Source organism: Balaenoptera musculus, chromosome 8 (genome assembly GCF_009873245.2).
Source record: "Balaenoptera musculus isolate JJ_BM4_2016_0621 chromosome 8, mBalMus1.pri.v3, whole genome shotgun sequence".
NCBI lineage: Eukaryota > Metazoa > Chordata > Mammalia > Artiodactyla > Balaenopteridae > Balaenoptera > Balaenoptera musculus.
The window spans coordinates 66,799,164-66,813,182 of NC_045792.1; the positions used below are offsets into that span (position 1 = coordinate 66,799,164).

Here is a 14,019-nt window from a genome sequence, read left to right on the forward strand (position 1 = left end):
TTTGGGATCTATTTTTACAGCAATTTGCTCACCCTAACTAATTCAGAAAATGAGTACCTTTAAATAGGGGTGCTGACTGGTAAAAATCTAAAAATATGGAGCAGGGGCTTAGCCATAGTGGATGGTGAGAAAATAGATGCCACAGGCTGGAAAGAACAGAGCCTATATGCAACAGCATATATTTGAAATATATATATTAGACTATCCAATCTAACCAAGGGATATTGACTTTCTATAAAGAAAAGCAAAAGAATAATGATAAACATAAAAATAAGGAAGTGAGGGCTTCCCTCGTGGCGCAGTGGTTGAGAGTCTGCCTGCTAATGCGGGGGACACGGGTTCGAGCCCTGGTCTGGGAAGATCCCACATGCCGCAGAGCAGCTGGGCCTGTGAGCCACAATTACTGAGCCTGCGCGTCTGGAGCCTGTGCTCCGCAACAGGAGAGGCCGCGATGGTGAGGGGCCCGCGCACCGTGATGAAGAGTGGCCCCCGCTTGCCACAACTGGAGAAAGCCCTCGCACAGAAACGAAGACCCAACACAGCCAAAAAATTAAAAAAAAAAAAAAATAAGGAAGTGAGGATGAAGGGGATATGAACAGGGAAGAGCTTACAGGAATTTCTGAGGTACTAGCAATATTCTATTTCACAATCTGAATAATGAGTCATGGGTGTTTTTTCCTTAAAAAAATCTACATATATGTACAACAAATTTTTTAAAATAAATTTATTTATTTACTTATTTATTTTTGGCTGTGTTGGGTCTTTGTTGCTGTGCGTGGGCTTTCTCTAGTTGTGGCAAGCGGGGGCTACTCTTTGTTGTAGTGCATGGGCTTCTCATTGTGGTGGCTTCTCTTGTTGTGGAGCACAGGCTCTAGGCATGGCTCGGGCTTCAGTAGTTGTTGTGCGCAGGCTCAGTAGTTGTGGCTCACAGGTTCTAGAGTGCAGGCTCAGTAGTTGTGGCACACAGGCTTGGTTGCTCCGCGGCATGTGGGATCCTCCCGGACTAGGGCTCAAACCCATGTCCCCTGCATTGGCAAGCAGATTCCCAACCACTGCGCCACCTGGGAAGTCCTGTACAATAAATTTTGTATGTACAATAAATTTTACTATTTTAAAAAGTAAAAACACGTCAATATCAAGTAGATTTTATTCCAGGCATGCAAAAATATTTAATTTATTACATTAATGGACTAAAAGTGAAAAGTTACATATTTTTGGAGAAACAGCATTTTATAAAGTTCTTTTATAATTTCAAAAGAACCCTTAGAAAACTAGTTATAGAAGGGAATGTCATCAATATGTTAAAAACCATTCTCTTGTTGAGAAATTACATACACATTCCCATTAAGGTCCAGAATATGATAAGGAAACCCAGTAGCATCATTCATTAGCATGGTACTGAGGTGCCAGATACTACTGTAAGAAATGAAAAAAAAAGTGTAATCACAGGGAGAAAAGAGATAAAAGTGTCATTATTTGAGATTATATGATCATCTATATAGAAAAGCAAATGTAAACAAGATATAAGCTATTAGAATTAATAAGACAGTTCAGCAAGTTTGTTGGTTATAAGAGAAAATTAGGAAAATGAACAATGTTTCTCCATACCAAAAATAACCAATTAAAAAATATAATAAACATTTAGATACCTTTCACAATAAACCATACAGAATTTAGCAATTAACAAAGGATACATAAGATTTTTCTAGAGAAATGTTTAAACTCTATTTAAAAGGTATTAAAGTAGGTCAGAATAAGTGAAAAGGCTTACTATGTTGATGAATAGGACGATATAATAAAGATGACAATTCTTCCTACAATTAACATATAATTTTAATACAATCCCAATCAAAATTGCAGCTGGATTTTTTTAGAAGAGAACCCAACAAACTCAGTGTAAATATTGAATGGCAGAATAAAGGTCTATAAAGAAGGATATGTGTGTGTGTGTGTACTTTATACTGCAAGAACAAATACATCAATATAACAGAATAAACACATAGAGCTCAAAAATAAACCTATGTTAGTAAGATCAGCAAGATGGTGGAATAGGAAGTCCTAGGCCTTGGTTCCTCACAGAAACACTGATTTAGCAATAATATACAGAGCAAAATACCTTTATGAGAAGTCTGGGATCCAGTTAAGAAGTTGCAGCACCCCAGAGAAGCACAAAACTAATAACAGCCATATTGAAATGATGACCATGGCAGAAAAACTCAGAAAAGAATCAACACATTTCACCTACCTGAACTATTTCCAAGATCCCTGTTTGACATTCTGCAAACATAACTTCTGTTTCTCCTGCCTTAGGCATCAGGACAGTTTTTTCTCTTGTCCCCAGTGTCTTGACATCTCCTAGATCCAGAGGATCCAGACCAGCATTGCCCTGGGGAAACTGGTGACTGAGATCTAAGTGATGATGTCTGGGCTGAGATTCTATTGGAAAATGACTCTAGCTCTGCTTATAGCCAGTGACTTCCTCTTATTCTCTTAATGACCTGCAGAGCATTGAATATGGGTAGGTTCAGACAAGACAACCAGAGAATGCCAAAACATTTATCTCTGCTTCTTGTGTGCTGGGGTCATCCTGCTTCACCTCCGGCTGACATTATTGGAGATGGAAGTTGGAGAAACACTGGAATTGGCTGTGGTTGTTTGCAGGGATTCTGCATATCATGATTGCCCTTTCCTGGTATCTTCAGGTCTGGGGTTCTGGGTTGTGAGCCTCAGGAGGAGACATTAAGTCACTGCCAGTACGGAAACCAGGACTATTCTCCACGTGAACTCAAACTAACAGAGGTGAGGATTTTTCTGGACTGGGACCTGAAAGCCATTTTATTTTTCAATGCCTCTGATGGTTTTCATTTATACATCTTCACAAATATTGAGTTGGCCAAAAAGTTCGTTCAGTTAGTGAATACACTGTTCAAAAAGTTTCTTGGTGAGATGAAAAATGTGTCTTACCTTGGAGTCTCCTGTGCCCACCCTTTTTCCCTGGGATCTCAATAGAAGGTGAAAATGTACAACCCATGAAGATCTGTGCCAAGAATGCTACAGATGTTGCAATTTGGCCACAGTCCTTTCAAAAGGTATGTGATGTCTTGTCCCAAAAGAAGAGCATATAGGGTGAAACTGATGCATCATACATCCCCAAGCTTTCCTGATATTACCAGGAGTTTATATGATTGAGAAAACTATCTAAGAATTACAAAAACAAATAATTGATTTTAAAACCTAACTTAATTCTACATACTGGGCTTTGCTCAGGATGATGTTGAACTAGACCCAGGAGGCTCACAGTTTAAGGTGTTGACCTAAAATAAACTTAGTTATTTCCCCAGCAAAAAAAAAAAAAAGTCTATTTGGGATAAACAAAGAATTACAATTCAGGGTCTGCAACCATGGAGAGCAACATGTAAGTCCTCAAATAGCAAGGGAAGGAGAACTCTTTCACAGAAGGCAAAAGGATGTTGGGAGGGCTATAATAAACAAACAATCCAGGGCTTTTCATTGGCTGAGTTGTTGCCAGGAAAGAAGAGGAGGTCTTTCTTCTTCCAGTTGGGTCCTACATTGGTAGCAGGGCATGAGAGCTCCCTCTTCTGGTTTCCTGACTACTTGAGGTTTCTGTTTATTAATTTTTTACATTTCCCTCTTTTAATCAAGATCTTTCTTTGAAAGTATCACTGATCGAGTCAGGTTTTCTCCTTTCAGCAGCTCCCTGTCCCTCAATGCCAGGAAGGATTTTTCCTGGGTATAATGTCTCACATCAGAGGGAAAGAACACAGAGTGGAAACCTATTGAAGTCACATTTGAGTAACAAGGAGGGTAAGAGAGAGAACTCCCAGGCACTTTTAATTTAAAGTTTATATATTATCAAGATATTAGGCATTGGAGATCACCTGAAGCATTATGTCATCATCAACGGTTTGGCAGACAAACTTCCAACAGGCCTGGTCCAGATATCTTTGGAAAGCTATCTCATCAGATACTGTCTGCTTCAATTCTAGGAAATCTTTACTTTCAGGTCACTAGATAATGTGCAGGTCCAGTCAGTGTTTGGTGTTTTCTTTAGGTGTGTCACATGTTCTCAGAGTCTATTCCCTGGAGTTTGGCAGCACAGAATTAGTTTGCAGTACCTGATAGGAGCCTTTCCAGCAAGGTCGAAGAGAGTCTTTCTGGAGATGCATTTTCCAATAAACAAAATCTCCAGTTTGCAGGGTAGGATGCTTAAGGTCTTCCTCTTCCGAGAATGCACTGTGAAAAGATTGCTCTATCAAACATAGTTATTTGTAGTAGAAGCAATTAGACCTTTGCAATATTGGAGTATCTTTCCTTTCATCTCTTGTGGGTCAAAAGAGGCAGGAGCCAAGTACACTGGGCATCCTCTGACTATCCCAAAGGGTGAGAGTTTATGAGTTCCAAAAGGGGTAGATCTGAGATTTAGAAGGACTACCAGCAATGCTTTTGGCCAAGGTATTTGGAAGGCCTCTACAAATTTTGTCAGTTGACTCAATAATGCTGTGTACCTTCAACTAAACCAGAGGATTGAAGGTGATAAACACAGTGAAATTGTTGTAAAACCAGCCAAACAGAGCAGACTGGTTGAAGTACATGAACAGTAAAAATGGGTTCCTTGATCATTATGAAGTTTAAGAGGAGTTCCCCAGGTAAGGATAATCATATCCAAAAGGACTTTAGCCACAGAACAGGCAGTAGTCCGTCAGTCCAGTGTGAAAACATACAGACCATGACTAAAACATATGTATATCCATGAGATGGAGGAAGTTGTATGAAACCCATTGGCCAGAACTCAAACGGTCCATGAGGCAGTTTAAAATGTCTGAGAGCAGTACAAACAGGCTTCCTGGGTTGTATTTAGAACAAGTGGGACAAGTGAGGTAGGCACTATTTTGTGACTTTGTTAATGTTTCTCCACCAATATTGACTCATGAATGCTATCATTTTATGAATAGACCAATGGTTTAATGCATGTACAGTGGTTAGCAATGGGATTTTTAGAGTTTCTGGTAGGACTAGAATGTTATTTGGTTTGAATCAGAGCTTTCTCTTTTTTTCAAACCAACAATTGTGAATTTTTAACCTTGTTTTTTCTTTTCTGGGGCCAACTGTTGGGCTTGTCTAGCCAGTTTTTCTAACTTATCATTTGGGAAAATATCTCTTTGGACCATGACAGAGGTCTGATTGCTCTTGGTTCCTTTAAGGGCAGCATTCCTTGTGGAAATTCCAGCAAGGTGATTTAGCTTCCAGGAGTCAAGTTTAGAATGCCCTGGAATCTTGGGACTTCCCTTGTAGTCCAGTGGGTAAGACTCCGAGCTCCCAACGCAGGGGGCCTGGGTTTGATCCCTGGTCGGGGAACTAGATCCCGCATGCATGCCACAACTGAGAGTCCGCATGCCGCAACTAAGAAGCCCGCATGCTGCAACTAAAAGATCCCACGTGCCACATCTAAGACCTGGCGCAGCCAAAATAAATTAAAAAAAAAATAGAATGCTCTGGAATCTTAATAACAGCTAAAGTGGTGGGTAAAAGCATTACATCCAACAATTCCTGAACAAAGGGGCCATTTAAAATTTTATATCTGCTGGAAGAAAGGAAGCCACATTGCTTGTAAAACATTCCAAAATCATGAACTACTCTGAAAGCATATCTGCTATCAGTATAAATATTAGAAGTTTTGCCCTTGACTAAAGTACAAGCCTGTGTAACAGTGTATAATTCAGGCTGTTGGGCCAAAGTAGTCATAGGTATAGATGCTGCCTCATCGGTATCAAAAGGAGTTGCAATAGACTAAACAGCACAGTATTTGCCATTGTCACCTTTTAAATAAGAACCATCAGTGAACCCTGAAAAGCCAGTGTTACCCAGAGGAATTGCCTGTAGATTATCACCAGGAGTCAGGAGGTGATCCATCAGTGTTAGGCAGTCATGAGAGATGTCATTGGTGATGGTGGGAAGAAGAGTACCAGGATTAAAGTTATTACACTGTAAAAGAGTTACGTGAGGAGTAGTTAACAAAAGGGCTTCATAGGAGTTGAGGGGGCTCACTGAGAAAGGTTGAGTGTGATAAGAATTGGGGAGGCCTTCTACTGCATGAGGTATAAAAATGGGTAATGGGGATCCCACAATAACTTTCTTGGTGGCCTTAACCAAAAGGGCAGAGACAGTAATTGTTCTAAGGCAAGAGGGGTATCTCCATGCGACAGGGTCCAGTTATTGGCTATAATACCCTATGGGTCAATGGTGGTCCCAGTGTTTTTGGGTGAGTACCCCCAGGGCATTCCCTTCCTTTTCATATACAAAAGGAAAAAGAGAATTTGATAACTGGTATGTCCAAACACAGGCAGGTTCATCAAACTCTCCTTTAAGGCCTTAAAATCTATGTTGTCTGGTTCTTCCCATCAAATTGGATTGGAGTTGTTATTGCTTAGTAGAACATACAGAGTTTTGGGCATAAAAGAGAAATTTGGAATCCAATTTTGGCAACAAACAACTAGCAGTTGGCACTTAGTTTTGGGTTTCTGGAAACATAGGACACCACAAAGTCTCTCTGGATCTGGATGTGGCCCTTGTTCTGATATCAGATGCCCTAAATATGAAACCTGGGTTTGGGCAAACTGAATTTTTTCCTTGACAATGTTATGTCTCTTTAAGGCTAAAAGCTTTGACATATGGATGCTGTCTTCCGGTGAAGAGGCTTGATAAGGAGAGCACAGAGATTTTTTCACATGTTACAACAAAATAGAACTTCTAGGGAACTTTTTATCACCTGGATAAGCCTTCAGGATTTGTGAGAAATAAGTAACGGCTGAGGCATTACTGCCCATGTGAATTGTTTTTCTTCCCAAGTGAAGTAAAAAAGGTATTGGCTAGGGGACTTCCCTGGTGGTGCAGTGGTTAAGAATCTGCCTGCCAACGCAGGGGACACGGGTTCGATCCTTGGTCTGGGAAGAACCCATATGCCGCGGATCAACTAAGCCCGTGCACCACAACTACTGAGCCTGCACTCTAGAGCCTACAAGCCACAACTACTGAGCCCACACGTCGCAACTACTGAAGCCCACGTGCTCTAGTGCCTGCATGCCGCAACTACTGAGCCTGTATGCTGCAACTCCTGAAGCCCACATGCCTAGAGCCTGTGCTCCACAACAAGAGATGCCACCGCGATGAGAAGCCCGCACATTGCAATGGAGAGTAGCCCCCTCTTGCCGCAACTAGAGAAAGCCCGCGCACAGCAACAAAGACCCAACGCAGCCAAAAAATTTTTTAAAAAAGGTATTGGCTAGTTTCATCAACTGGAATACTAAAGAATGTACTGCATAAATCAATTACAGTAAAGAAATTGCTTCCAGTGGGAGTGGATATTAGTAATGGATATTAGGAACAACAGGATGTTGAGGGATAACAATGTTGTTTATTGCTCAAAGGTCCTGGACAAGCATCCACCCTTGGCCCTTAGGTTTTCTCACTAGCAAAATGGGAGTATTGCAGGGGCTAGTGCAAGGGATAATGATGCCTTGGCCCTTGTAATCTTCTATTATGGGCTTTATGCTTTGAAGAGATTCTTTCCTATAGAATATTGATTAATTCTGAGCAGAGGTTTTGAGAGATCTATTTGAATCTTGATGGGAGGTGTGCTGTGAATTTTGCCAATATCAGTTGGAGATTTTGCCCATAACAAAGATGGTAGCTGAATCGATAGGGACAAATTATCAGTGTTTCCAGAATCAGCTCTAGAATCATTAGAGATGGAGCAAATAAAAGATGTCAAGGGGTCATTTAATTCACCTGGTTTTTACTTCAATGACTACTCTCAAGTTCTAGAATTATTTCTACCTTTGCAATTTTTTTTTTTATGCCGCACTGTGTGGCTTGTGGGATCTTTGTTCCCTGACCAAGGCCCTTGGCAGTGAAAGCATGGAGTCCTAAACACTGGACTGCCCGGGAATTCCCTTTATGATTTTTTTTTCTCCCTTTGGAAGAAAGAAATCCCAGCATGATACTTCTCTAAGAAGTCTCAGCCTGATAGATGGATGGGGTTGAGGAACTAAGGAGAAAAAGTTATGTATCTCTCAAAGGGCCAAACAAAAGGAAATAGGTTCAGGGACAGGCATCTCCTGAGGTTAATTAGAGATCCCCACTATTTGAACTGTTTTAGTACTTCAAGGCAGGGGCTATTTCATAGTAGTGGAGTCAAGCACCGAGTGTGTGGCTCTGGTGTCAGTTAGGACTGGAAGAGATTCATACCCAATCTGGAGAGACGTTTCTCCAAGCAGATTAAGAGGGATGATTGGGAAGAGGCCCTGTAGTTTCTCAGAGCCCCATCATTGAGAATTGGGAGGACGTTGGAAAGGCTTGTTAGAGGGCTGAAGGTGCCTAAAGCACTTAAAGGTATAACAATCTCTTTTCCAGTGTCCTAGCTTTTTGCAATAATAGCAGAAACTAGGAGGGTTTTGTTTTTGTTTAGGGGTTTTTATTTGCTGGAGTTGAAGAATTTTAGCGTGGTTTATTTGGTTTTGTTTTTTTGGGGTTTTTTTGGCCACTCCATGCAGCTTGTGGGATCTTAGTTCCCTGACCAGGGATCGAACTTGGGCCATGGCAGTGGAAGCGTGGAGTCCTAACCACTGGACAGCCAGGGAATTCCCTAGTGGTCTTTCTTTTAGGTGAATCATCTAGAGTGCAAGAGAGCAAGTTTGTCAGATTAACTAAGTCTGGAGTGGACATATTTTCCCATTCCATCCTGATCCTTTTTACTAGAAGGGAAATGTCCTGGTTCAGCCCATTAATAAACATAGAGTTAAAAGCTACCCAGGTGGAATAAACATCTGAAGGAAGACCAGAATTTTCTTTAAAAGTAATCTGAAGTCAATTGTAATAGTCATGAACAGATTCATCTGATTTTTTTGTGCAAACCTAAATTTTGCTGCAATCAACAGGCTTTGGAGAAGGCCTAGGAGTTGCTCCATGAAGTTGCCTAGCAACTGTCCAAGCTTGATCGTATAATAAGTTAGCAAGCTGGTCTCCCAGTTGTGATTCTAGAGACTTTCAGGATTTTCCCAATTAGCAGTTTTCATGCAGTGCTGGGCCAGGCCTTTACCAACAAGCATATGAACTAACTGATTTAAATCAGAGAAACAAGGTTGACAAGTTTGAAAGACTGTATTAAATTCCTCAGCAAATCTGTGAAGATCTTCGGTTACTTTGGGAAAATATTTGACTGTGGCTCGCAGTTTAGCTTTAGTCCAGGGAATATAAGAAATTCAGGGTTTAGCCTCTGGATCCTCAGAAGGCTTAATTTTGAGGGGACAGGTTCTGATAAGTTCAGAGGAAAAAGGAGTGGGGAGGGTTTCAAAGAAATATGAAAGTTCAGCGAGAGAATTAGTAAGAGGGAGCTGAGGGTGTAGAGAAGGTGTGGGCAGTGTAGAAGGGAAGGAGGGAGATGGCGCCGGAGGTGAAGCCTGAGCATAGGGAGCCAAGGAAGAGGAGCACGAGGCTTCCAAAGCCATTCATCTTTCTTTAATTGCTTGTTTGCCTCAGTTAATCTTAAAATCCTATTTTGCAGAGAGGCAATTTTAGGGTCCTGGTGATATTTGGAGGCCTCAAAATACCAATCAAAATAGGCATTTCATTCAGTTTTGGAAATCTTAGAGCTATGGTAGTCCAATTTGGTTTTAAGAAAATTGAGTCTGGGGATTTCAGAAGTTCTCCATAATGCCCATTGATATTCTAAATTGTCTTTGGTTAAGTCAGTCCATTTTGTTAGAAACGCGTGTGAGGAAGGACAAATGAACAAAGTTATATTCTATTAAACACAAAAATTCTATTCCTTGCAATTTGGGGTCCAGACTAGGAATATGACCAGTGGCATTTCATTTCCTTTCCTGAAATGAAGAGGACGATAGTAACTAGCTAGTGATGATTCGGGGACCTGGTACTTTGATAATATTTAAAGGATAATTTCAAAGTATCAGAATGTTAGACATAGGGTTAAAAAAAATTTTGTGCTGTTCTTCTTAGTCACAATCAATTTAAACATATTGGTGTTACTCAGAACCAAAAGATATTTTTATAACAAGGAAGAAATACTTAACTTCATTTATTTAGAATCAATAGAAATAGAATTATTAAAAGAGCTCTTAGATGAATAAAAGTAAAATCAAAATAATCAATTAAAATTGCTGCTATCACAGCTAGCAATAGATTACACATAAAGTTTGGTAATATTAGAAATATTGGCACTTAATCTTAATAGAGCTTGAAAACCTTAGCAGCATGTAATGTTGTTGCCCTATGCTGTCTAGAGCAGTGCTCTGATCATATCTGTTTTCACTGGGGTTTAGCTTTAATTAATACATCCACATCAGCTTTGTCTGCTTCTCCAAGACTTTTTTGATGGTTCTCAACCAGGACATTGTCTTCCTTTTTTCGGGGTCTCTGGGAACTACCATCTCTGTAAGCTATAGAAGTTCCGAGAGCAACAAAGTTGTGCACATCCTGCAACTTCTTACGCAGCCATTCCACTCTTTCCATGGAGCTCAGATGCTTGCCCAGGTTATGCATAAGCTGTATTTCACTCACAGATCTCTTCCTAGAGGGAACAGAATCAGAGAGGATCACTCCATTAGCTCCCCTCTTCCAAATCATAAAGCCAACCTTAAAAATCCAATTCCCATGCCCTCACCGTGCAGAACAGGCTATGGTACTTACTTAACAGACTTCCCTTCCGACCTTGCAAGAAAACAAACCGCGAACATGACAACCATTACTTTAACCATGTCTTTTGCAGACATCATCTTCACTAAAAAAAAGCAAAATGGAGGCATTTAAAATACTTCTAATATTCCAACTATACAATTAAATTTATAGTAGTTTATATTTATAATCATACAACTTTGTACAGAGTGTGACAGTAACTAATTGGATTGTTTTTCATGAGAGACTTTTGGAATCAGCCTCTTTATTTTACAGTATATATAAGTATATATTATGTATACAGATAATTAGTATATATCATGTATACACACAATTTAACTTAGAAATTAGACAGATTAGCTTTACTTTCTTAGGTATCTTTTTGAGAGTTCTTGTGCAAGTTTTAATATATGAATTTAAGCTACATGAAGAATGAAAAACCTTATTGTTTAGAATTTCCTCCCACATTTTGTGTTATGACTAAATACACAAGAAGCTTGAAAATGGCTACTTCTTTTTTATTTATTTATTTATGTATTTATTTATTTATTATTTTGGCTGTGCCGGGTCTTAGTTGCAGCACGCAGGATCCTCGTTGCAGCATGTGGGATCTTTAGTTGCGGCATGCGTGCAGGATCTAGTTCCCCGACCAGGGATCCAACCTGGGCCCCCTGCATTGGGAGCGTGGAGTCTTACCCACTGGACCACCAGGGAAGTCCCTACTTCTTTTAATTAGGTAAATTGTCAACAGTGTTTGTTGACTTAGCAAATCTCTTTTTCATAAGTAAACTTCCTTTCAACACAATGATAAACATAAATGCCAAATGAATAGGCTCTGATTTAGAGATTTTTACTAAATTAACACACACTTCTCCTACCATTAAAAAGAATGTGTCAAAGCATTTAAACATCATCTAATTGATTACTTGTTATATGAATTTAGAGCTTTGACTCCATATAAAATGCTTGTCTGTATCTTATCTTTTCAGATTATTTTATTAACAATTTTGTTTGAGTATAATTTTTAGTACTTTCCTCCTTTGCTTTTAAGCTTTTCATCTCAAAATAGAAAAGTCTTACCGTAATCTGCATTTCAACAATTGCAAAGCCTTTTATCATAGACGTGCCTTTTCTTAATACTTAACGTTCTCTGTTTTAACATACACATAGGGTGGCTATGTACTCATATTTTAAAGGGAAACTGCATCATTTAGAAGTAGCATAAGGAGCATTATAATCTACTATATTTATTTTCACTGTGCAATATAAAGCTATTGAAGGAGCAACAAATGAATATTCTTCATTTTTGGTTTGTGTTAGAAACAATCATTGTAGCCAGAGGACAGAAGCTTGGGGGTCCTATTCTAGCTTTGTCACATTCACCTAACGCCTCTGCCTTGCTTCCTTGTTCTTAATAGAGAGATGAGGTTCTTACAAGAATGTCATTTAAAAAGCTGAAAAATGGTTGTAAAACATCCTTCAAATTCATGTACAGTTTTCAGAATAGAAAATTAGAAAAGGCTTTATGTAAAGGGAATAAATATTCAGCAGTAAAACTGAGTTTCTCCAACTATAGTACACAGATTGAGCTCTCTATGAGGATATTCTGGAGGAAAAATGGAATTTTAACTCAGAGAAATAAATTTACACTGATTATTTAAATCAGAATTATTCATTTCGCATTAGGCTGTTTTATTTCAAAATTTTAATAAGATACCATTAAAGCACATCATGCCAAATTTTAATTATTTTTCATGTAATTTCAGATGAGTTTATAAAAAGCAAGGCCTCTCAAAAGACTTTAATCACAAAAATAAATGATTTAACAACATTTTAGCAGCATAAATTTATTTTTTATTGCAGCATTTTTATATTAAATATCATTCAAATCCTCCCTTAACATTTTACCTTGAACGAGTAGCATGACATTAGTAGAAAATGGTACACATTAAATAATTGCTTTATCATAAAAAAGAACTCATATGAAATTTAAAAGAGAAAATAAAGATTACTCACCACACAATGTCTTAGGACACGATCTTCTTTCAGGTGTATTAGCAGCTGATGCTTTCTCAAAGTTGAGTAAACCTGAGAAAGCTGATGAATTGAGTTGTAGACCCTTAAATGTGACTTTTATATATAGGTCTTCCACACACCAAGAGAAGCTTTTTTATTGTTACGGATGACGTCACTCCCAATTCTCTGAATTTTAACTATAGGATCAGAGCAGCACACACACTCCCATGGGGCGGTGCTCATTCCTCTTAAATTTTAGATAATTGGATATTAAAGGGAAAATAGTGTGGGGCTGGGAAAGGATTTATGCAAAGATTTCTAACAAATAGTGAATTGTAATTCTGACTGGATTAGTGAATTTATATTACAAAAAAGACTGACTTCAGAGATTTATGGTAAAGTCATCACTTATTTGAAAGTAAAATCTGAAAATAAGTATATTTCTTATAACCATAAAATTGGTACAATTATTATGAGGATTATAATGAATCATATTACATTATGCTTACTTTACAAGCCATATTCAACCAATCCATATCATTCCTGATCATCTTTCAAAAAAATAGGTATAGTGCTTTTCTTAAAGGAAGTGTTAAAAATGTTTTGAGAATATGCTCTTAGTACATAATTAATCTGAAAGGCTTCAAAAGTGAAATTATTTAAAAATTCATTTAACTTACATTTTATCTCTTTTTATTTTAATTTGCAATAAAAACATTTGAAAAGCAGTAACTGTATGCCAGACTTTACATATATCATCCCACTAAGTCTTCACAGCAATCCTTTAAAGGAAATACTATTATCTTCACATGAGGAAACTGAGGTTTGGAAAATGAAGAAGATGGAGTTCAACAAAGGTCTTTATGATTCCAGAGCTATTTTAATTCTTACTACCTCAGTTTCCCCTTAGAAATGTAGCCCTTCTTTGAACCCCAGTCTTCCTGACTCTAATTTGCCTAACCCTTTGCAGACTCTTTGCCAGGAGTTGGGTCTTGTTTCTCATGTTCCCCAGCTAGTGATGGAGGGCCTACTCCAAAACCTAATAGAGGCAAGATGCCACCACCTGTCTAATTTCAAATATTGCTACAGCCTTGTCCCCATCTATCGATCAAAACCCCTTGAATCCCCTTGGTATATCTAGGGTTCGTTTAGGCAGCTTGCCTCCCAACTAAAGCCCCAGAATTGGATCAGTTCTCTTAGCTCTGCTCCTACCCGGGCTTCATGTTATCCTCTTTCCTGCTAACTCTTGCCAAGCTTTGACTCTACATCAAGTAAGAGCCAGTCCAAATTTCA

General features: G+C 38.8%; 1 protein-coding gene across 1 annotated transcript; it reads right to left on the reverse strand.

The window, feature by feature from the left end:
* Positions 1 to 10,088: 10,088 nt before the first annotated feature.
* PTH (parathyroid hormone) lies at positions 10,089 to 12,845 on the reverse strand. The gene is made up of 3 exons (XM_036861981.1): positions 12,727 to 12,845; positions 10,726 to 10,816; positions 10,089 to 10,606 (listed from the first exon to the last, which is right to left on the reverse strand). Exons 2-3 carry the CDS (start codon positions 10,809 to 10,811, stop codon positions 10,345 to 10,347), a joined length of 348 nt encoding a protein of 115 aa, XP_036717876.1. The 5' UTR covers positions 10,812 to 10,816; positions 12,727 to 12,845; the 3' UTR covers positions 10,089 to 10,344.
* Positions 12,846 to 14,019: the final 1,174 nt, after the last annotated feature.